The following is a 24,794-nucleotide window of genomic DNA, read 5'->3' on the forward strand; positions in this document are numbered from 1 at the left end:
AGCGGGTGTTGTACACTCACTGTCCCAGCGTGAGCGGGTGATGTACACTCACTGTCCCAGTGTGAGTGGGTGATTTGCACTGACTGTCTCATTGTGAGCGGGTGTTGTGCACTCACTGTCCCAGTGTGAGCGGGTGTTGTGCACTCACTGTCCCAGTGTGAGCGGGTGTTGTGCACTCACTGTCCCAGTGTGAGCAGGTGTTGTACACTCACTGTCCCAGTGTGAGTGGGTGTTGCACACTCACTGTCCCAGTGTGAGTGGGTGTTGCACACTCACTGTCCCAGTGTGAGTGGGTGTTGCACACTCACTGTCCCAGTGTGAGTGGGTGATGTGCACTCACTGTCACAGTGTGTGGGTGATTTGCACTCACTGTCCCAGTGTGTGGGTGATTTGCACTCACTGTCCCAGTGTGTGGGTGATTTGCACTCACTGTCCCAGTGTGTGGGTGATTTGCACTCACTGTCCCAGTGTGAGTGGGTAATTGGCACTCACTGTCCCAGTGTGAGTGGGTGATTTGCACTCACTGTCCCAGTGTGAGTGGGTGTTGTGCACTCACTGTCCCATTCTGAGCGGGTGTTGTGCACTCACTGTCCCAGTGTGAGTGGTTGTTGTGCACTCACTGTCCCATTCTGAGCGGGTGTTGTGCACTCACTGTCCCAGTGTGATTGGTTGTTGTACACTCACTGTCCCAGTGTGAGTGGGTGTTGTGCGCTCACTGTCCCAGTGTGAGTGGGTGTTGTGCGCTCACTGTCCCAGTGTGATTGGGTGTTGTGCACTCACTGTCCCAGTGTGAGTGGGTGTTGTACACTCACTATCCCAGTGTGAGCGGATGTTGTGCACTATTGTCCCAGTGTGAGCGGATGTTGTGTACTCACAGTCCCAGTGTGAGCAGGTGTTGTGCACTCACTGTCCCAATGTGAGTGGTTGTTGTACACTCATTGTGCCAGTGTCAGCGGGTATTGTACACTCACTGTCGCAGTGTCAGTGGTTGTTGTGCACTCACTGTCGCAGTGTCAGTGGTTGTTGTACACTCTGTCCCAGTGTGAGTGGGTGTTGTACGCTCACTGTCCCAGTGTGAGTGGGTTTTGTATACTCACTGTCCCAGTGTCAGCGGGTGTTGCACGCTCACTTCCCAGTGCCAGCAGGTGTTGTACACTCACTGTCCCAGTGTGAGTGGGTGTTGTACACTCACTATCCCAGTGTGAGCGGATGTTGTGCACTATTGTCCCAGTGTGAGCGGATGTTGTGTACTCACAGTCCCAGTGTGAGCAGGTGTTGTGCACTCACTGTCCCAATGTGAGTGGTTGTTGTACACTCATTGTGCTAGTGTCAGCGGGTATTGTACACTCACTGTCGCAGTGTCAGTGGTTGTTGTGCACTCACTGTCGCAGTGTCAGTGGTTGTTGTACACTCTCTGTCGCAGTGTCAGTGTTTGTTGTACACTCTGTCCCAGTGTGAGTGGGTGTTGTATGCTCACTGTCCCAGTGTGAGTGGTTTTTGTACACTCACTGTCCCAGTATGAATGGGTGTTGTACACTCACTGTCCCAGTGTGAGTGTGTGTTGTACACTCACTGTCCCAGTGTGAGTGGGTGCTGTACACTCACTGTCCCAGTGTGTGGGTGTTGTACATTCACTGTCCCAGTGTGAGTGGGTGTTGTACACTCACTGTCCCAGTGTGAGTGGGTGTTGTACACTCACTGTCCCAGTGTGAGTGGGTGTTGTACTCTCACTGTCCCAGTGTGAGTGGGTGTTGTACACTCACTGTCCCAGTGTGAGTTGGTGTTGTACACTCACTGTCCCAGTGTGAGTGGGTGTTGTACACTCACTGTCCCAGTGTGAGTGGGTGCTGTACACTCACTGTCCCAGTGTGAGTGGGTGTTGTACATTCACTGTCCCAGTGTGAGTGGGTGTTGTACACTCAGTGTCCCAGTGTGAGTGGGTGTTGTACACTCACTGTCCCAGTGTGAGTGGGTGTTGTACACTTACTGTCCCAGTGTGAGTGGGTGTTGTACACTCACTGTCCCAGTGTGAGTGGGTGTTGTACACTCACTCTCCCAGTGTGAGTCAGTGATTTGCCCTCACTGTCCCAGTGTGAGTGGGTGTTGTGCACTCACTGTCCCATTCTGAGCGGGTGTTGTGCACTCACTGTCCCATTCTGAGCGGGTGTTGTGCACTCACTGTCCCAGTGTGAGTTGTTGTTGTGCACTCACTGTCCCATTCTGAGCGGGTGTTGTGCACTCACTGTTCCAGTGTGAGTGGTTGTTGTACACTCACTGTCCCAGTGTGAGTGGGTGTTGTAACTCACAATCCCAGTGTGAGCAGGTGTTGTGCACTCACTGTCCCAATGTGAGTGGTTTTTGTACACTCATTGTGCCAGTGTCAGCGAGTATTGTACACTCACTGTCGCAGTGTCAGTGGTTGTTGTGCACTCACTGTCGCAGTGTCAGTGGTTGTTGTACACTCTCTGTCGCAGTGTCAGTGTTTGTTGTACACTCTGTCCCAGTGTGAGTGGGTGTTGTACGCTCACTGTCCCAGTGTGAGTGGGTTTTGTACACTCACTGTCCCAGTGTCAGCAGGTGTTGTACACTCACTTCCCAGTGCCAGCAGGTGTTGTACACTCACTGTCCCAGTGTGAGTGGGTGTTGTACACTCACTGTCCCAGTGTCAGCGGGTGTTGTACACTCACTGTCCCAGTGTGAGCGGGTGTTGTGCACTCACTGTCCCAGTGTCAACAGGTGTTGTACACTCGCTGTTCCAGCGTCAGCGGGTGTTGTACACTCACTGTCCCCGTGTCAGCGGGTGTTGTACATGCACTGTTGCAGTGCTAGCATGTTATAAACTCACTGTCCCAGTGTCAGTGAGTGTTGTACACTCACTGTTCCAGTCCCAGGGCATGTTGTACACTCGCTATCCCAGTGTCAGAGAGTGTTGCACAATCGCTGTCCCAGTGTCAGCGAGTGTTGCATAATCACTGTCCCAGTGTCAGCGATTGTTGCACATTCACTGTCCCAGTGTCAGCGAGTGTTGTACACTCACTGTCCCCTTGTCAGCAGGTGTTGTACACTCACTTCCCAGTGCCAGTGCATGTTATACACTCAACTGTCCCAATGTCAGCGGGTGTTGTACACTCACTTCCCAGTGCCAGCAGGTGTTGTACACTCTCTGTCCCAGTGTCAGCGGGTGTTGTACACTCACTGTCCCAGTGTCCGCGGGTGTTGTGCACTCACTGTCCCAGAGTCAGCGGGTGTTGTACACTCACTGTTGCAGTGCCAGCGGGTGTTGTACACTCACTGTCCCCTTGTCAGCAGGTATTGTACACTCACTTCCCAGTGCCAGCGCATGTTATACACTCACTGTCCCAATGTCAGCGGGTGTTGTACACTCACTTCCCAGTGCCAGCATGTATTGTACACTCACTGTCCCTGTTTCAGCGGGTGTTGTACACTCACTTCCCAGTGTCAGCGCATGTTATACAATCACTGTCCCAGTGTCAGCAGGTGTTGTACACTCACTGTTGCAGTGTCAGTAGGTGTTGTACACTCACTGTTGCAGTGTCAGTGGTTGTTGTACACTCTCTGTCGCAGTGTCAGTGTTTGTTGTACACTCTCTGTCCCATTGTGACTGGGTGTTGTACACTCACTGTCCCAGTGTGAGTGGGTGTTGTGCACTCACTGTCCCAGTGTGAGCCGGTGTTGTGCACTCACTGTCCCAGTGTGAGTGGGTGTTGGACACTCACTTCCCAGTGCCAGCGCATGTTATACAATCACAGTCCCAGTGTCAGCAGGTGTTGTACACTCACTGTGCCAGGGTCAGCGAGTGTTGTACACTCATTTTCACGTGTCAGCGGGTGTTGTATAATCACTGTCCCAGTGTCAGTGAGTGTTGTACACTCACTGTCCCAGTCCCAGCGCATGTTGTACACTCACTTCCCAGTGCCAGCGCATGTTATGCAATCACTGTCCCAGTGTCAGTAGGTGGTGTACACTCACTGTTGCAGTGTCAGCGGGTATTGCACACTCACTGCCCCAGTGTTGGTGTGTTGCACACTCACTCTCCCAGTGTCAGCTAGTGTTGCACACTCACTCTCCCACTGTCAGCGAGTGTTGCACACTCACTGTCCCAGTGTCAGCGAGTGTTGTACACTCACTTCCCAGTGCCAGCGCATGTTATACAATCACTGTCCCGATGCCAGCAGTTGTTGTACACTCACTGTCGCAGTGTCAGCGGGAGTTGTACACTCACTGTCCCTGTGTCAGCGGGTGTTGTGCCCTCACTGTCCCAGTGTCAGCGGCTGTTGTACACTCACTGTCCCAGTGTCAGCGGGTGTTGTACACTCACTGTCGCAGTGTCAGCGGGTGTTGTACACTCACTGTCGCAGTGTCAACGGTGTTGTATATTCACTGTCCCATCAATGGGTGTTGCACATTCACTGACCCAGTGTCAGCGGGCGATGTACACTCGCTGTTTCAGTGTTAGCGGATGTTGTACACTCACTGTCCCAGTGTGAGCGGGTGTTGTACACTCACTGTCCCAGTGTGAGCGGGTGTTGTACACTCAAAGTCCCAGCGTGAGCGGGTGATGTACACTCACTGTCCCAGTGTGAGTGGGTGATTTGCACTGACTGTCTCATTGTGAGCGGGTGTTGTGCACTCACTGTCCTAGTGTGAGCGGGTGTTGTGCACTCACTGTCCCAGTGTGAGTGGGTGTTGTACACTCACTCTCCCAGTGTGAGTGGGTGTTGCACACTCACTGTCCCAGTGTGAGTGGGTGATTTGCACTCACTGGCCCAGTGTGAGCGGGTGTTGTACACTCACTGTCCCAGCATGAGCGGGTGATGTACACTCACTGTCCCATTCTGAGCGGGTGTTGTGCACTCACTGTTCCAGTGTTAGTGGTTGTTGTGCACTCACTGTCCCATTCTGAGCGGGTGTTGTGCACTCACTGTCCCAGTGTGAGTGGTTGTTGTACGCTCACTGTCCCAGTGTGAGTGGGTGTTGTGCGCTCACTGTCCCAGTGTGAGTGGATGTTGTGTACTCACTGTCCCAGTGTGAGTGGGTGTTGTACACTCACTATCCCAGTGTGAGCGGATGTTGTGTACTCACAGTCCCAGTGTGAGCGGATGTTGTGTACTCACAGTCCCAGTGTGAGTGGGTGTTGTACACTCACTGTCCCAGTGTGAGTGGGTGTTGTGCACTCACTGTCCCAGTGTGAGCGGGTGTTGTGCACTCACTGTCCCAGTGTGAGCGGGTGTTGTACACTCACTGTCCCAGTGTGAGCGGGTGTTGTACACTCACTGTGCCAGCGTGAGTGGGTGTTGCACACTCACTGTCCCAGTGTGAGTGGGTGATTTGCACTGACTGTCTCATTGTGAGCGGGTGTTGTGCACTCACTGTCCCAGTGTGAGCGGGTGTTGTGCACTCACTGTCCCAGTGTGAGCGGGTGTTGTGCATTCACTGTCCCAGTGTGAGTGGGTGTTGCACACTCACTGTCCCAGTGTGTGGGTGTTTTGCACTCACTGTCCCAGTGTGTGGGTGATTTGCACTCACTGTCCCAGTGTGTGGGTGATTTGCACTCACTGTCCCAGTGTGTGGGTGATTTGCACTCACTGTCCCAGTGTGAGTGGGTAATTGGCACTCACTATCCCAGTGTGAGTGGGTGATTTGCACTCACTGTCCCAGTGTGAGTGGGTGTTGTGCACTCACTGTCCCATTCTGAGCGGGTGTTGTGCACTCACTGTCCCAGTGTGAGTGGTTGTTGTGCACTCACTGTCCCATTCTGAGCGGGTGTTGTGCACTCACTGTCCCAGTGTGAGTGGGTGTTGTACACTCACTGTCCCAGTGTGAGTGGGTGTTGTACTCTCACTGTCCCAGTGTGAGTGGGTGTTGTACACTCACTGTCCCAGTGTGAGTTGGTGTTGTACACTCACTGTCCCAGTGTGAGTGGGTGTTGTACACTCACTGTCCCAGTGTGAGTGGGTGCTGTACACTCACTGTCCCAGTGTGAGTGGGTGCTGTACATTCACTGTCCCAGTGTGAGTGGGTGTTGTACACTCAGTGTCCCAGTGTGAGTGGGTGTTGTACACTCACTGTCCCAGTGTGAGTGGGTGTTGTACACTTACTGTCCCAGTGTGAGTGGGTGTTGTACACTCACTGTCCCAGTGTGAGTGGGTGTTGTACACTCACTCTCCCAGTGTGAGTCAGTGATTTGCCCTCACTGTCCCAGTGTGAGTGGGTGTTGTGCACTCACTGTCCCATTCTGAGCGGGTGTTGTGCACTCACTGTCCCATTCTGAGCAGGTGTTGTGCACTCACTGTCCCAGTGTGAGTTGTTGTTGTGCACTCACTGTCCCATTCTGAGCGGGTGTTGTGCACTCACTGTCCCAGTGTGAGTGGTTGTTGTACACTCACTGTCCCAGTGTGAGTGGGTGTTGTGCGCTCACTGTCCCAGTGTGAGTGGGTGTTGTAACTCACTATCCCAGTGTGAGCAGATGTTGTGCACTCACTGTCCCAATGTGAGTGGTTTTTGTACACTCATTGTGCCAGTGTCAGCAGGTATTGTACACTCACTGTCGCAGTGTCAATGGTTGTTGTGCACTCACTGTCACAGTGTCAGTGGTTGTTGTACACTCTCTGTCGCAGTGTCAGTGTTTGTTGTACACTCTGTCCCAGTGTGAGTGGGTGTTGTACGCTCACTGTCCCAGTGTGAGTGGGTTTTGTACACTCACTGTCCCAGTGTCAGCGGGTGTTGTACACTCACTTCCCAGTGCCAGCAGGTGTTGTACACTCACTGTCCCAGTGTGAGTGGGTGTTGTACACTCACTGTCCCAGTGTCAGCGGGTGTTGTACACTCACTGTCCCAGTGTGAGCGGGTGTTGTGCACTCACTGTCCCAGTGTCAACAGGTGTTGTACACTCGCTGTTCCAGCGTGAGCGGGTGTTGTACACTCACTGTCCCCATGTCAGCGGGTGTTGTACACTCACTGTTGCAGTGCTAGCATGTTATAAACTCACTGTCCCAGTGTCAGTGAGTGTTGTACACTCACTGTTCCAGTCCCAGGGTATGTTGTACACTCGCTATCCCAGTGTCAGAGAGTGTTGCACAATCGCTGTCCCAGTGTCAGCGAGTGTTGCACAATCACTGTCCCAGTGTCAGCGAGTGTTGCACAATCACTGTCCCAGTGTCAGCGAGTGTTGTACACTCACTGTCCCCTTGTCAGCAGGTGTTGTACACTCACTTCCCAGTGCCAGCGCATGTTATACACTCAACTGTCCCAATGTCAGCGGGTGTTGTACACTCACTTCCCAGTGCCAGCAGGTGTTGTACACTCACTGTCCCAGTGTCAGCGGGTGTTGTACACTCACTGTCCCAGTGTCAGCAGGTGTTGTACACTCACTGTCACAGTTTCAGCGGGTGTTGTACACTCAATGCCGCAGTGTCAACGGTGTTGTATATTCACTGTCCCATCAATGGGTGTTGCACATTCACTGTCCCAGTGTCAGCGGGCGATGTACGCTCACTGTTTCAGTGTTAGCGGATGTTGTACACTCACTGTCCCAGGGTCAGCTGGTGTTGTACACTCACTGTCCCAGTGTGAGCGGGTGTTGTACACTCACTGTCCCAGCGTGAGCGGGTGATGTACACTCACTGTCCCAGTGTGAGTGGGTGATTTGCACTGACTGTCTCATTGTGAGCGGGTGTTGTGCACTCACTGTCCCAGTGTGAGCGGGTGTTGTGCACTCACTGTCCCAGTGTGAGCGGGTGTTGTGCACTCACTGTCCCAGTGTGAGCAGGTGTTGTACACTCACTGTCCCAGTGTGAGTGGGTGTTGCACACTCACTGTCCCAGTGTGAGTGGGTGTTGCACACTCACTGTCCCAGTGTGAGTGGGTGTTGCACACTCACTGTCCCAGTGTGAGTGGGTGATTTGCACTCACTGTCCCAGTGTGTGGGTGATTTGCACTCACTGTCCCAGTGTGTGGGTGATTTGCACTCACTGTCCCAGTGTGTGGGTGATTTGCACTCACTGTCCCAGTGTGTGGGTGATTTGCACTCACTGTCCCAGTGTGAGTGGGTAATTGGCACTCACTGTCCCAGTGTGAGTGGGTGATTTGCTCTCACTGTCCCAGTGTGAGTGGGTGTTGTGCACTCACTGTCCCATTCTGAGCGGGTGTTGTGCACTCACTGTCCCAGTGTGAGTGGTTGTTGTGCACTCACTGTCCCATTCTGAGCGGGTGTTGTGCACTCACTGTCCCAGTGTGAGTGGGTGTTGTACACTCACTGTCCCAGTGTGAGTGGGTGCTGTACACTCACTGTCCCAGTGTGTGGGTGTTGTACATTCACTGTCCCAGTGTGAGTGGGTGTTGTACACTCACTGTCCCAGTGTGAGTGGGTGTTGTACACTCACTGTCCCAGTGTGAGTGGGTGTTGTACTCTCACTGTCCCAGTGTGAGTGGGTGTTGCACACTCACTGTCCCAGTGTGAGTTGGTGTTGTACACTCACTGTCCCAGTGTGAGTGGGTGTTGTACACTCACTGTCCCAGTGTGAGTGGGTGTTGTACACTCACTGTCCCAGTGTGAGTGGGTGCTGTACACTCACTGTCCCAGTGTGAGTGGGTGTTGTACATTCACTGTCCCAGTGTGAGTGGGTGTTGTACACTCAGTGTCCCAGTGTGAGTGGGTGTTGTACACTCACTGTCCCAGTGTGAGTGGGTGTTGTACACTTACTGTCCCAGTGTGAGTGGGTGTTGTACACTCACTGTCCCAGTGTGAGTGGGTGTTGTACACTCACTCTCCCAGTGTGAGTCAGTGATTTGCCCTCACTGTCCCAGTGTGAGTGGGTGTTGTGCACTCACTGTCCCATTCTGAGCGGGTGTTGTGCACTCACTGTCCCATTCTGAGCGGGTGTTGTGCACTCACTGTCCCAGTGTGAGTTGTTGTTGTGCACTCACTGTCCCATTCTGAGCGGGTGTTGTGCACTCACTGTCCCAGTGTGAGTGGTTGTTGTACACTCACTGTCCCAGTGTGAGTGGGTGTTGTGCGCTCACTGTCCCAGTGTGAGTGGGTGTTGTGTACTCACTGTCCCAGTGTGAGTGGGTGTTGTAACTCACTATCCCAGTGTGAGCAGATGTTGTGCACTCACTGTCCCAATGTGAGTGGTTTTTGTACACTCATTGTGCCAGTGTCAGCGGGTATTGTACACTCACTGTCGCAGTGTCAATGGTTGTTGTGCACTCACTGTCACAGTGTCAGTGGTTGTTGTACACTCTCTGTCGCAGTGTCAGTGTTTGTTGTACACTCTGTCCCAGTGTGAGTGGGTGTTGTACGCTCACTGTCCCAGTGTGAGTGGGTTTTGTACACTCAGTGTCCCAGTGTCAGCGGGTGTTGTACACTCACTTCCCAGTGCCAGCAGGTGTTGTACACTCACTGTCCCAGTGTGAGTGGGTGTTGTACACTCACTGTCCCAGTGTCAGCGGGTGTTGTACACTCACTGTCCCAGTGTGAGCGGGTGTTGTGCACTCACTGTCCCAGTGTCAACAGGTGTTGTACACTCGCTGTTCCAGCGTGAGCGGGTGTTGTACACTCACTGTCCCCGTGTCAGCGGGTGTTGTACACTCACTGTTGCAGTGCTAGCATGTTATAAACTCACTGTCCCAGTGTCAGTGAGTGTTGTACACTCACTGTTCCAGTCCCAGGGTATGTTGTACACTCGCTATCCCAGTGTCAGAGAGTGTTGCACAATCGCTGTCCCAGTGTCAGCGAGTGTTGCACAATCACTGTCCCAGTGTCAGCGAGTGTTGCACAATCACTGTCCCAGTGTCAGCGAGTGTTGTACACTCACTGTCCCCTTGTCAGCAGGTGTTGTACACTCACTTCCCAGTGCCAGCGCATGTTATACACTCAACTGTCCCAATGTCAGCGGGTGTTGTACACTCACTTCCCAGTGCCAGCAGGTGTTGTACACTCACTGTCCCAGTGTCAGCGGGTGTTGTACACTCACTGTCCCAGTGTCAGCAGGTGTTGTACACTCACTGTCACAGTTTCAGCGGGTGTTGTACACTCAATGCCGCAGTGTCAACGGTGTTGTATATTCACTGTCCCATCAATGGGTGTTGCACATTCACTGTCCCAGTGTCAGCGGGCGATGTACGCTCACTGTTTCAGTGTTAGCGGATGTTGTACACTCACTGTCCCAGGGTCAGCTGGTGTTGTACACTCACTGTCCCAGTGTGAGCGGGTGTTGTACACTCACTGTCCCAGCGTGAGCGGGTGATGTACACTCACTGTCCCAGTGTGAGTGGGTGATTTGCACTGACTGTCTCATTGTGAGCGGGTGTTGTGCACTCACTGTCCCAGTGTGAGGGGGTGTTGTGCACTCACTGTCCCAGTGTGAGCGGGTGTTGTGCACTCACTGTCCCAGTGTGAGCAGGTGTTGTACACTCACTGTCCCAGTGTGAGTGGGTGTTGCACACTCACTGTCCCAGTGTGAGTGGGTGTTGCACACTCACTGTCCCAGTGTGAGTGGGTGTTGCACACTCACTGTCCCAGTGTGAGTGGGTGATTTGCACTCACTGTCCCAGTGTGTGGGTGATTTGCACTCACTGTCCCAGTGTGTGGGTGATTTGCACTCACTGTCCCAGTGTGTGGGTGATTTGCACTCACTGTCCCAGTGTGTGGGTGATTTGCACTCACTGTCCCAGTGTGAGTGGGTAATTGGCACTCACTGTCCCAGTGTGAGTGGGTGATTTGCACTCACTGTCCCAGTGTGAGTGGGTGTTGTGCACTCACTGTCCCATTCTGAGCGGGTGTTGTGCACTCACTGTCCCAGTGTGAGTGGGTGTTGTGTACTCACTGTCCCAGTGTGAGTGGATGTTGTACACTCACTATCCCAGTGTGAGCGGATGTTGTGCACTATTGTCCCAGTGTGAGCGGATGTTGTGTACTCACAGTCCCAGTGTGAGCAGGTGTTGTGCACTCACTGTCCCAATGTGAGTGGTTGTTGTACACTCATTGTGCCAGTGTCAGCGGGTATTGTACACTCACTGTCGCAGTGTCAGTGGTTGTTGTGCACTCACTGTCGCAGTGTCAGTGGTTGTTGTACACTCTGTCCCAGTGTGAGTGGGTGTTGTACGCTCACTGTCCCAGTGTGAGTGGGTTTTGTATACTCACTGTCCCAGTGTCAGCGGGTGTTGCACACTCACTTCCCAGTGCCAGCAGGTGTTGTACACTCACTGTCCCAGTGTGAGTGGGTGTTGTACACTCACTATCCCAGTGTGAGCGGATGTTGTGCACTATTGTCCCAGTGTGAGCGGATGTTGTGTACTCACAGTCCCAGTGTGAGCAGGTGTTGTGCACTCACTGTCCCAATGTGAGTGGTTGTTGTACACTCATTGTGCTAGTGTCAGCGGGTATTGTACACTCACTGTCGCAGTGTCAGTGGTTGTTGTGCACTCACTGTCGCAGTGTCAGTGGTTGTTGTACACTCTCTGTCGCAGTGTCAGTGTTTGTTGTACACTCTGTCCCAGTGTGAGTGGGTGTTGTATGCTCACTGTCCCAGTGTGAGTGGTTTTTGTACACTCACTGTCCCAGTATGAATGGGTGTTGTACACTCACTGTCCCAGTGTGAGTGGGTGTTGTACACTCACTGTCCCAGTGTGAGTGGGTGCTGTACACTCACTGTCCCAGTGTGTGGGTGTTGTACATTCACTGTCCCAGTGTGAGTGGGTGTTGTACACTCACTGTCCCAGTGTGAGTGGGTGTTGTACACTCACTGTCCCAGTGTGAGTGGGTGTTGTACTCTCACTGTCCCAGTGTGAGTGGGTGTTGTACACTCACTGTCCCAGTGTGAGTTGGTGTTGTACACTCACTGTCCCAGTGTGAGTGGGTGTTGTACACTCACTGTCCCAGTGTGAGTGGGTGCTGTACACTCACAGTCCCAGTGTGAGTGGGTGTTGTACATTCACTGTCCCAGTGTGAGTGGGTGTTGTACACTCAGTGTCCCAGTGTGAGTGGGTGTTGTACACTCACTGTCCCAATGTGAGTGGGTGTTGTACACTTACTGTCCCAGTGTGAGTGGGTGTTGTACACTCACTGTCCCAGTGTGAGTGGGTGTTGTACACTCACTCTCCCAGTGTGAGTCAGTGATTTGCCCTCACTGTCCCAGTGTGAGTGGGTGTTGTGCACTCACTGTCCCATTCTGAGCGGGTGTTGTGCACTCACTGTCCCATTCTGAGCGGGTGTTGTGCACTCACTGTCCCAGTGTGAGTTGTTGTTGTGCACTCACTGTCCCATTCTGAGCGGGTGTTGTGCACTCACTGTCCCAGTGTGAGTGGTTGTTGTACACTCACTGTCCCAGTGTGAGTGGGTGTTGTAACTCACTATCCCAGTGTGAGCAGGTGTTGTGCACTCACTGTCCCAATGTGAGTGGTTTTTGTACACTCATTGTGCCAGTGTCAGCGAGTATTGTACACTCACTGTCGCAGTGTCAGTGGTTGTTGTGCACTCACTGTCGCAGTGTCAGTGGTTGTTGTACACTCTCTGTCGCAGTGTCAGTGTTTGTTGTACACTCTGTCCCAGTGTGAGTGGGTGTTGTACGCTCACTGTCCCAGTGTGAGTGGGTTTTGTACACTCACTGTCCCAGTGTCAGCGGGTGTTGTACACTCACTTCCCAGTGCCAGCAGGTGTTGTACACTCACTGTCCCAGTGTGAGTGGGTGTTGTACACTCACTGTCCCAGTGTCAGCGGGTGTTGTACACTCACTGTCCCAGTGTGAGCGGGTGTTGTGCACTCACTGTCCCAGTGTCAACAGGTGTTGTACACTCGCTGTTCCAGCGTGAGCGGGTGTTGTACACTCACTGTCCCCGTGTCAGCGGGTGTTGTACACTCACTGTTGCAGTGCTAGCATGTTATAAACTCACTGTCCCAGTGTCAGTGAGTGTTGTACACTCACTGTTCCAGTCCCAGGGTATGTTGTACACTCGCTATCCCAGTGTCAGAGAGTGTTGCACAATCGCTGTCCCAGTGTCAGCGAGTGTTGCACAATCACTGTCCCAGTGTCAGCGAGTGTTGTACACTCACTGTCCCCTTGTCAGCAGGTGTTGTACACTCACTTCCCAGTGCCAGCGCATGTTATACACTCAACTGTCCCAATGTCAGCGGGTGTTGTACACTCACTGTCCCAGTGTCAGCAGGTGTTGTACACTCACTGTCACAGTTTCAGCGGGTGTTGTACACTCAATGCCGCAGTGTCAACGGTGTTGCATATTCACTGTCCCATCAATGGGTGTTGCACATTCACTGTCCCAGTGTCAGCGGGCGATGTACACTCACTGTTTCAGTGTTAGCGGATGTTGTACAAACACTGTCCCAGGGTCAGCTGGTGTTGTACACTCACTGTCCCAGTGTGAGCGGGTGTTGTACACTCACTGTCCCAGCGTGAGCGGGTGATGTACACTCACTGTCCCAGTGTGAGTGGGTGATTTGCACTGACTGTCTCATTGTGAGCGGGTGTTGTGCACTCACTGTCCCAGTGTGAGCGGGTGTTGTGCACTCACTGTCCCAGTGTGAGTGGGTGATTTGCACTCACTGTCCCAGTGTGTGGGTGATTTGCACTCACTGTCCCAGTGTGTGGGTGATTTGCACTCACTGTCCCAGTGTGTGGGTGATTTGCACTCACTGTCCCAGTGTGTGGGTGATTTGCACTCACTGTCCCAGTGTGTGGGTGATTTGCACTCACTGTCCCAGTGTGTGGGTGATTTGCACTCACTGTCCCAGTGTGTGGGTGATTTGCACTCACTGTCCCAGTGTGAGTGGGTAATTGGCACTCACTGTCCCAGTGTGAGTGGGTGATTTGTACTCACTGTCCCAGTGTGAGTGGGTGTTGTGCACTCACTGTCCCATTCTGAGCGGGTGTTGTGCACTCACTGTCCCAGTGTGAGTGGTTGTTGTGCACTCACTGTCCCATTCTGAGCGGGTGTTGTGCACTCACTGTCCCAGTGTGAGTGGTTGTTGTACACTCACTGTCCCAGTGTGAGCGGGTGTTGTGCGCTCACTGTCCCAGTGTGATTGGGTGTTGTGCACTCACTGTCCCAGTGTGAGTGGGTGTTGTACACTCACTATCCCAGTGTGAGCAGATGTTGTGCACTATTGTCCCAGTGTAAGCGGATGTTGTGTACTCACAGTCCCAGTGTGAGCAGGTGTTGTGCACTCACTGTCCCAATGTGAGTGGTTGTTGTACACTCATTGTGCTAGTGTCAGCGGGTATTGTACACTCACTGTCGCAGTGTCAGTGGTTGTTGTGCACTCACTGTCGCAGTGTCAGTGGTTGTTGTACACTCTCTGTCGCAGTGTCAGTGTTTGTTGTACACTCTGTCCCAGTGTGAGTGGGTGTTGTACGCTCACTGTCCCAGTGTGAGTGGTTTTTGTACACTCACTGTCCCAGTATGAATGGGTGTTGTACACTCACTGTCCCAGTGTGAGTGGGTGTTGTACACTCACTGTCCCAGTGTGAGTGGGTGTTGTACACTCACTGTCCCAGTGTGAGTGGGTGTTGTACACTCACTGTCCCAGTGTGAGTGGGTGTTGTACACTCACTGTCCCAGTGTGAGTGGGTGTTGTACACTCACTGTCCCAGTGTGAGTGGGTGTTGTACACTCACTGTCCCAGTGTGAGTGGGTGTTGTACACTCACTGTCCCAGTGTGAGTGGGTGTTGTACACTCACTGTCCCAGTGTGAGTGGGTGTTGTACACTCACTGTCCCAGTGTGAGTGGGTGTTGTACACTCACTGTCCCAGTGTGAGTGGGTGTTGTACACTCACTGTCCCAGTGTGAGCGGGTGTTGTGCACTCACAGTCCCAATGTGAGTGGTTGTTGTACACTCAATGTGCCAGTGTCAGCGGTTGTTGTATGCTCACTGTTGCAGTGTCAGTGGTTGTTGTACACTCTCTCTCCCAGTGTCAATGGGTGTTGCACACTCACTATCCCACTGTCAGCGAGTGTTGTATACTGACTTTTGCATTGTCAATGGTTGTTGTATACTCACTGTCCCAGTGTCAGCGGGTGTTGTACACTCACTGTCCCAGTGTGAGCGGGTGTTGTGCACTCACAGTCCCAGTGTGAGCGGGTGTTGTGCACTCACAGTCCCAGTGTGAGCGGGTGTTGTGCACTCACAGTCCCAGTGTGAGCGGGTGTTGTGCACTCACTGTCCCAGTGTGAGTGGGTATTGTACACTCACTGTCCCAGTGTGACCGCCTGTTGTACACTCTGTCCCAGTGTGAGCGAGTGTTGTACACTCACTGTCCCAATGTGAGCGGTTGTTGTACACTCACTGTGCCAATGTGAGTGGGTGTTGTACACTCACTGTCCCAGTGTGAGTGGGTGTTGTACACTCACTGTCCCAGTGTGAGTGGGTGTTGTACACTCACTGTCCCAGTGTGAGTGGGTGATTTGCACTCACTGTCCCAGTGTGAGTGGGTGATTTGCACTCACTGTCCCAGTGTGAGCGGTTGTTGTACACTCACTGTCCCAGTGTGAGTGGGTGTTGTACACTCACTGTCCCAGTGTGAGTGGGTGTTGTACACTCACTGTCCCAGTGTGAGTGGGTGTTGTACACTCACCATCCCAGTGTGAGTGGGTGTTGTACACTCACCGTCCCGGTGTGAGTGGGTGTTGTACACTCACCGCCCCGGTGTGAGTGGGTGTTGTACACTCACTGTCCCAGTGTGAGTGGGTGTTGTACACTCACTGTCCCAGTGTGAGTGGGTGTTGTACACTCACTGTCCCAGTGTGAGTGGGTGTTGTACACTCACTGTCCCAGTGTGAGTGGGTGATTTGCTCTCACTGTCCCAGTGTGAGTGGGTGTTGTACACTCACTGTCCCAGTGTGAGTGGGTGTTGTACACTCACTGTCCCAGTGTGAGTGGGTGTTGTACACTCACTGTCCCAGTGTGAGTGGGTGTTGTACACTCACTGTCCCAGTGTGAGTGGGTGTTGTACACTCACTGTCCCAGTGTGAGTGGGTGATTTGCACTCACTGTCCCAGTGTGAGGGGGTGATTTGCACTCACTGTCCCAGTGTCTATGGGCAAATTTCTTGACAACTGCTTGCTTTTTCTAGGGAAGGTCTTTTTAAGTTCAGATTTTAATATTACTATGTAGGTACAGCAAGTAATTAGGAAAATTCATAGACTGTTATTGTTTATTGTGAGGGGAATTGATTACACAAGTAGGGAACTTATGCTTCAGTTGTACAGGGCATTATCGAGGCCACATCTGGAGTACTGTATACATATTGGTCTCCTTATTTAAGGAAAGATGTAAATGCTTTAGAAGCAGTTCAGAGAAGCTGTACCAGACCAACACATGGGATGGGCGGGTTGTCTTATGAGGAAAGGTTGGACTGGCTCGGGTTATATCTGCTGGAGTTTAAAATAATAAGAGGCAACTTGATTGAAACGTATAAGATCCTGAGGGGTCTTGACAGGGTGGATGTGTAGATGATGTTTCCTCTTGTGGGGGAACCTAGAATTAGGGTCACTGTTTAAAAATCAGGGATCGCACATTTAAGACAGATGAGAAAATTTTTCTCTCTGAGGGCTGTGAGTCTTTGGTACTCTCTTCCTGAAAAGGTGGTGGAAGTAAAGCCTTTGAGTATTTTGAAGGCAGAGGTAGATAGATTCTTGATTAATGCGGGTTGCAAAAGGTTATTGGGAGTAGACAGGAAAGTGGTGTTGAGGTTACAATCAGATCAGCTATGATCTTATTGAATGGCAGAGCAGGCTTGAGGGGCCGAGCGGCCTATTCCTGCTCCTAATTGCCATATTTGTATGTAAGATTTCCTTGTCTGATGTGTGAGTCAGACCCAGTCCCATGCTGCTGTGGCTCGGGATAACTGTTGCTATGGCAATACCTAACGATCAAAGTCTTGAAACAGGGATTGAGCCTCACATGTAACCCAGTATTGTTAAGAATATTCTTGCAAAATTTCTTCATAAATGGAATACTGACAAAGAACATGGTTACATAAATTCTTGAAACAGAGGAAGATTCAGCACACTGTGATTAGTCGGGGATTGAGACAGGGCTATGGGGAGAGTGGGGCAGTGGGATTCATTTGGGATTGAGACAGGGCCAAGGGGAGAGAGCAGGGCAGTGGGACTGGTTGGGATTGCTGAGCGGAATTTTCTGTCACCAATGATTGTGAAGTTCGAGGTTTCATGCCCAACCTAGGGACACAAGTAATTAAGTGCAGTACTGAGGGAGTGCTGCACTGTCAGAGGGTCAGTACTGAGGGAGTTCGGCACTGTCAGAGGGTCTGTCCTGAGGGAGTGCTGAACTGTCAGAGGGTCAGTACTGAGGGAGCCCTGCACTGTCAGAGGGTCAGTACTGAGGGAATGCTGCACTGTTGGAGGGTCAGCACTGAGGGAGTGCTGAACTGTCAGAGGGTCAGCACTGAGGGAATGCTGCACTGTCAGAGGGTCAGCACTGAGGGAGTGCTGAACTGTCAGAGGGTCAGTACTGAGGGAGCCCTGCACTGTCAGAGGGTCAGTACTGAGGGAGCGCTGCACTGTTGGAGGGTCAGTACTGAGGGAGTGCTGAACTGTCAGAGGGTCAGCACTGAGGGAATGCTGCACTGTCAGAGGGTCAGCACTGAGGGAGTGCTGAACTGTCAGAGGGTCAGTACTGAGGGAGCCCTGCACTGTCAGAGGGTCAGTACTGAGGGAGTGCTGCACTGTTGGAGGGTCAGCACTGAGGGAATGCTGCACTGTCAGAGTGTCAGTACTGAGGGAGTGCTGCACTGTCAGAGGGTCAGTACTGAGGGAGTTCAGAGGTATTGCTGTCTACTTCAGAAATCTCTTCATTGTCTGTAATGAGCTTTGGGATTTCCTGATGTTGTGAAAGGCACTATAGAAATACATGTTCTTCCTTTTTCTTTTAATCTTTCAGGAAATTCTGCCTTCACCCTGAGTCAAGGGTTACGGCATGTTGGACAGGAAATTGGAGGGGTGCCACAGCCAGATGGCCATAGGCTTCTGGAATGGCAGTGTGGGCTCGAGGGGCTGAATGGCTTCTGCTGCTCCTAATTCTTGTGTTCTATCCCCACTGTCACTCTTCGTGCTCTTTGACTCTCAATCTCTAGCAGTTCAGTCATTCTCAAATTGAATACAGAACACACTGGCTTCCTGCTGTTCCTATATTCCATCTTTGTGCATCTCCTTCCTGTCTCTCTCCCTCCGATTCTTTGTGTCTATCTACCTCTTTATAAGACCATAAGACGTAGGAGCAGAAATTAGGCCATTCGGCCCATCGAGTTTGCTCCGCCATTCAATCATGGCTGATAAGTTTCTCAACCCCATTCTCCCGCCTTCTCCCCGTAATCTTTGATCCCCTTACCAATCAAGATCCTATCTATCTCGGTCTTAAATACAATGTTCTCTTCCCTCTGTCTCTCCTTCACTGCCTCTCTGTCTGTCTCTCTTTCTGCCTCTCTGTCTCCTCTCTCTCACAGTCTCAATGTCTCACTCTTCTCTGTTTCTCCCTCTCCCTTTCTGTTTTGGTTTCACTCTCTCTCTGCGTCTTTCTCTCTCTCACTCTATCTCTCTCTATCTCCCTCTCTTTCTCTCTGTCTCCCTCCGTCTCTGTCTCTCTCCGTCTCTGTCTCTCTCCGTCTCTGTCTCTCTCTTTCTATTTCTCTCTCACTGTGTCTCTTACTCTCTCCATGTCTCTCTATCTCCTCCATCTCTCTCTCACATTCTCTTCCTATCTCTTTATCCCTCTCACCCTATTTCTGTGTCTTCCTCTCACTCTACCTGGCTCTCTCTCTGTTTTCTCTCTTTTCCTCTCACTATCTCTGTCTCTCAGTCAGTCTCTCCATCTCTCTCTGTTTCACATACCTCTCAGTTACTCTGATTAACTCTGATCTTTCTGTGTCCAGGGTTCCGCTGTGTGGCTTCGAGTGAATGATCAGCTGTTCCCAAGCTGTGTGAACAGCGCTTCCAATGAGATTGTCCAATTCACCACAGAGTATGGAGAGGTGAGAATTCCTAGCCTCTCTCCCCTGATATCCTCACCATCCCTTTACCCCCTCTCACCCTTTACTCTAACTCTCCCCGTTACCCCCACTCTCCTCGTTATCCTCACACTGCCCTCTTACCCTCACTTTCCCTGTTACCCCCAATCTCCTTGGTACCCCCAGACTCACTTTACCCCTACTTTACCTGTTACCCCCACTCTCCCTTTACCCCCACTCTCCCTTTACCACACTCTCCCTTTACCCCTTCTCTCTACCTTTACCCTACTCTCCCTGTTACCTTCAATCTCCCTTTACCCTGGCTCTTCCCATTACCCCACTACTCCTCATTACCCCCAATCTCCCATTACCCTCACTCTCCCTTCACCCCCACTCTCCCCATTGCCAACCTGAAAGGCGCTATATAAATGCGATTCTTTCTTTTCACTGTCTCAATCTCAACTCTTGACCCTCACTGTCTGTTAGCTGAGTGGGAAGGATTAAGGTTTGTCTTGTTGAGTCTGATATTTGCCATGTTTGGCACAGTAATATGTTAATATTTTCCTGTGTCTCTCTATTTTTCTTTCTCTTTCTCCCTCTCTCTGTCTCTCTCATCCTCTCTCTCTCCGTCTGTCTGCCTCTCTTTGTCTCTCTCTCTGCCTCTCTATCTGTCTGCCTGTCTCTCTCTCTCTCTCTTTCTCTCCATCTGTCTGCCTGTCTGTCTGTTTCTCTCTCTCTACGTCTGTCTGTCTCTGTCTATCCCTCTCTCTCTCTCTCTCTTTCTCTCTAACTGTCTCTGAATCTCTCTGTCCATTTCCCTCTCCCTCTCTTGTCCTCTCTCTCTCTCTCTCTCCAGGTGCTGTCCTATGAGCACGTTGCACTCTCCAGGGAGATTGTTGTCCCAATGCACCAAACCAGTATTGATGGGGTGGACGACATGTCGAGTCTCGCAGATCTACATGAAGCTGCAATTCTCTACAACCTCTTCCTCCGATACAAACAGGATAAGATCTACGTATGTCTTTCTTCTTCACCCTCCGCGGTTTCTCCTTTCCCCTTATTTTGCTGAATGACTGTGTCTGGAAGGACAGAGTAACAGTAACTTTGGTCAGCCCATTGTCATCAGTCACCCAAAGCTGCCCCTCCAGGGCATTGAGAAGAGGCCACTCAGCCATCCAGACTCTGGAAGGAATTTTACAGGCCCCCCTGCAGCCGGTGCATTTGCAGGCGGTGGTGGTATGTAAAATAGGTCAAGTGGCTAGCCCAGTGCCTTCCTGTCCCCCATAATACTGTGGGCAGGTGAGGCATCAGCCAGCCTGCCCACCCTTAGGTCCATTAAGGCTCTTAACTAGCCAATTAATCACAGAATCACAGAATTGTTACATTACAGAAGGAGGCCGTTCAGCCCATCATGTCTGCACCAGCACCATGAGTGAGCAATTCACCTAGTGCCTTCCTCCTATAACCCTGCACATTCTTCCTCTTTATATAACAGCCTAAATACCGTTTGAATGCTTCGATTGAACTGTTAAGGGCCTGATTCAGCCCCTGCTGCAATAATATATGCAAATGAAGGAGGCCAGCCTGTGACTTTATCTCAGGAAGGGTGGGGCTACCTCTTTTGTGGAGGTGGCCGGGGGGGGGGGGGATGTGATCTATGCCCATCTTGGCCAGCCCCCAAGATGCTACACCCCTGCCTTTGTGACTCCCCCCTGACCTCTAAAACCTGATCACTCACACCCCTCCCTCACTTACCCCATCTCTCCTCAACCAAGATCCCTGGAATTACCTCTAAATCCAGTCACCCTGGATCTGCACCTTGGAAGCACTTGTAGTCCCAACAGTGGCCACTACTGAGTTCTGGTGCTGCGAGACTACTCACCTTCCAGCTAATCAGATTGGCCAGGAGCTCTTGAGGGCAGAACTTCCTTTTCTGAGAGGTGGAAATCCCACAATTATCTGGTTAAGGCAGCCCCTCGTATATTATTGCTGTGGAACAGCCTTTTTAAAGCAACTGACTTTTCTATCAGCTGATGCGCATACACCCTGTGTAAAATTCAGCTGTCTGTGTCTGACTGTTGTGGATTAATCTCCCATCATTCATTTCCTATCTGGGGCTCAATTAGACCCAATATGGAAGCTGTGAGCTGTATCACTGGCTCCACCTTCCCAAGAAAACGATTCCAGTATGGATCCTGGTAGACTTTACCAATTGTGGGATATCCCCAGTCATAGGATATCCGCAGCTTTGGGATATTCCCAGTCACGGATATTCCCATTGTGGGATATTTCCAGTCACAGCATATCCCCAGTTACTGGGTATCCCCATTGTGGGATATTCCCAGTCACAGGATATCCCCAGTTACAGGATATTCCCACTGTGGATATTCCTAGTCACAGATATTCCCATTGTGGGATATTTCCAGTCACAGCATATCCCCAGTTACTGGGTATCCCCATTGTGGGATATTCCCAGTCACAGATATTCCCATTGTGGGATATTTCCAGTCACAGCATATCCCCAGTTACTGGGTATCCCCATTGTGGGATATTCCCAGTCACAGATATTCCCATTGTGCGATATTCCCAGTCACAGGATATCCCCAGTTACAGGATATTCCCACTGTGGATATTCCTAGTCACAGATATTCCCATTGTGGGATATTCCCAGTCACAGATATTCCCATTGTGGGATATTCCCAGTCACAGGATATCCCCAGTTACAGGATATTCCCACTGTGAATATTCCCAGTCACAGATATTCCCATTGTGGGATATTTCCAGTCACAGGATGTCCCCAGTCACAGGATGTCCCCAGTCACAGGGTATTCCCAGTCACAGGGTATTCCCAGTCATAGGGTATTCCCAGTCACAGGATATCCTCAGCTGCAGGATATTCCCATTGTGGGATATTCCCAGTTACAGGATATTCCCAGTCACAGGATATCCCCGGTTATAGAATATTCCCATTGTGGGATATTTCCAATGTGGGATATTCCCAGTCATAGGATATTTCCAATGTGGGATATTCCCAGTCATAGGATATATCCATTGTGGGATATTCCCAGTTACAGGATATTCCCAGTCACAGGATATCCCCGGTTATAGAATATTCGCATTGTGGGATATTCCCAGTTACAGGATATCCCCAGTTACAGGCTATTCCCATTGTGGGATATTCCCAGTCACATGATATCCTCAGTCACAAGATATCCCCATTGTGGGATATTCCCTGTCACAGGATATTTCCATGGTGGGATATTCCCAGTCACAGGATATTCCCATTGTGGGATACTCCCAGTTACAGGATATCCCCAGTCACAGGATGTTCCTAGTCACAGGATATTCCCATTGTGGGATATTCCCAGTCACAGGATATTCCCATTGTGGGATACTCCCAGTCACAGGATATCCCCAGTTACAGGATGTTCTCATTGTGGGATATCCCCAGTCACAGGATGTTCCTAGTCACAGGATATTCCCATTGTGAGATATTCCCAGTTACAGGATGTTCTCATTGTGGGATACTCCCAGTGACAGGATAATCCCAGTTACAGGATATCCCCAGTCACAGGATATTCCCATTGTGGTATATTCCCAGTTACAGGATATTCCCATTGTGGGATACTCCCAGTGACAGGATAAACCCAGTTACAGGATATTCCTATTGTGGGATATTCCTATTGTGAGATATTCCCATTGTGGGATATTACCAGTCACAGGATATTCCTTATTGTGGGATATCCCCAGTTACAGGATATTCCTATTGTAGGATATCCCCAGTTACAGGATATTCCCATTGTGGGATATCCCCTGTCACAGAATATCCCCAGTTACAGGATATTCCCATTGTGGGATATTCCCAGTCACAGGATATTCCCATTGCAGGATATTCCCAGTTACAGGACATCCACAGTCACAGGATATCCCCAGTTACAGGATATTCCCAGCTACAGGATATTCCCGTTGTGAGATATTCCCAGTTATAGGATATTCCCATTGTGAGATATTCCCAGTTATAGGATATTCCCATTGTGGGATATTCCCAGTTTCAGGATAGTGGAACACTTCAGTGATTTCATTGTTTCGCTCCCAAAGGTTAATTGTATATTTTTTGTAGACTAACATTGGTTCGATCCTGACTGCTGTAAACCCCTACAAATGCATCGAGAGTCTGTACAGTGCCAACACAGTTGAGTTATACAGCAGGCACCAGCTGGGAGAGCTCCCACCACACATTTTCGCAATCGCCAACGAGTGTTACCGCTGCCTGTGGAAGCGTCAGGATAGTCAGTGCATTCTGATCAGGTACGTGGGTTCCACTGGCTCCCAGTTTAGGAAGATGAGGACCAGGTCAGGGAATCACCAGAAGCACCACCCCATCTCCACTCTGTGTGCCAGTCTGAACACATGGTATCAACCAACCACAGTTAGGAACAGGGGAAACAAATTAGAACAAATATCACCTACCTTTTCCCCACTTCCCTCAACCCCACCTGCCCACTTTATGAACATATGAACAAGAAACAGGAGTAGGTCATTTGGCCCTTTGAGCCTGCTCCACCATTTAATAAGATCATGGCTGATCTGATAGTAACCTGAAATCTACATCCCACCGATCGCTGGGAACCTATCACCCCCTTGCTTACCAAGAATCTATCCACCTCTGCCTTAAAAATATTCAAAGACTCTGCTTCCACCACCTTTTCGGGAAGAGAGTTCCAAAGACTCACAACCCTCTGAGTGAAACCATTTTGCCTCATCTCCACAGCCACCCTATCTCAGGATCTTATATGTTCTCCCTTTTTCCCTCAACCTCTCCGATGCACCTTCTTCCCATATCACTCAACTCCAGTTAAGAGTTGGTCACGTTGATGTGGGACTGGGCTCACGGATTGGCTCACACTGGGTAAGGACAGCAGGTTTCCTTCCTTTCATGAAACCTTGTGTTTTTATGATAATCCGACATCTTCCTGGTCACTTTCACTGAAAGCAGCTGTGGAGCGTGAGATTAAATTTTCAGTAGGTTTTCTCACGCTATCTGGATTATTTATCTAGTAGCAGAATCACTCGAAACCCATTGCTCTTATGAGGAAAGTAATTCAATAAAGTACAACAAGAGATGTCTAACTTGTGGATGTTTTACTCCCTGGCCTGTCACCTGTGACCTGTGAACTGCGACCTGCACAGCGGCGAGAGTGGAGCCGGTAAGACAGAGAGTACAAAGTTACTGCTCCAGTTTCTGTCAGTAATGAGCCAGAGATCGCCCGGAGCATCATCCCATGAGAGGAGTACACACGTGGAACATGCCATTCTGGGGAGCAGGTACTGAGGCACACTGAGAATCCAGCCATCTACTACTCAGTTATGTCACACCCTCTAACCTTACAACATGGATAGAGATAAATCAAGAAGCTGCATTTCTATCACTGCACTGAAGAGCAATCCACCAAAACCCACGACTCAGCATTCCATCAAACAGACCTCCTTTATAATTCACCCCTGAAAATACACTGAGTCTCACTGGGACAGTCCCAAACACACTGACTCTCACTGGGGTACAGTCCCACACACCCTGACTCTCACTGGGGTACAGTCCCACACACACTGACTCTCACTGGGGTACAGTCCCACACACACTGACTCTCACTGGGGTACAGTCCCACACACACTGACTCTCACTGGGGTACAGTCCCACACACACTGACTCTCACTGGGGTACAGTTCCACACACACTGACTCTCACTGGGGTACAGTTCCACACACACTGACTCTCACTGGGGTACAGTTCCACA

The 24,794-nt window shown here is 51.0% G+C and overlaps 1 protein-coding gene across 1 annotated transcript in view; it reads left to right on the top strand.

Moving 5' to 3' along the window:
- The window catches only part of myo10l3 (myosin X, like 3), a 383,661-nt gene that overhangs the window by 104,076 nt on the left and 254,791 nt on the right, over positions 1-24,794 (top strand). The window contains exons 2-5 of the mRNA XM_041201628.1: positions 18,925-19,023; positions 19,856-20,014; positions 23,120-23,307; positions 24,190-24,324. Coding sequence (XP_041057562.1) covers positions 18,925-19,023; positions 19,856-20,014; positions 23,120-23,307; positions 24,190-24,324 — 581 coding nt within the window. The remainder of the gene's footprint in view (positions 1-18,924; positions 19,024-19,855; positions 20,015-23,119; positions 23,308-24,189; positions 24,325-24,794) is intronic.

The sequence above is a fragment of the Carcharodon carcharias genome, chromosome 12 (assembly GCF_017639515.1).
Source record: "Carcharodon carcharias isolate sCarCar2 chromosome 12, sCarCar2.pri, whole genome shotgun sequence".
NCBI classification, from domain to species: Eukaryota; Metazoa; Chordata; class Chondrichthyes; order Lamniformes; family Lamnidae; genus Carcharodon; species Carcharodon carcharias.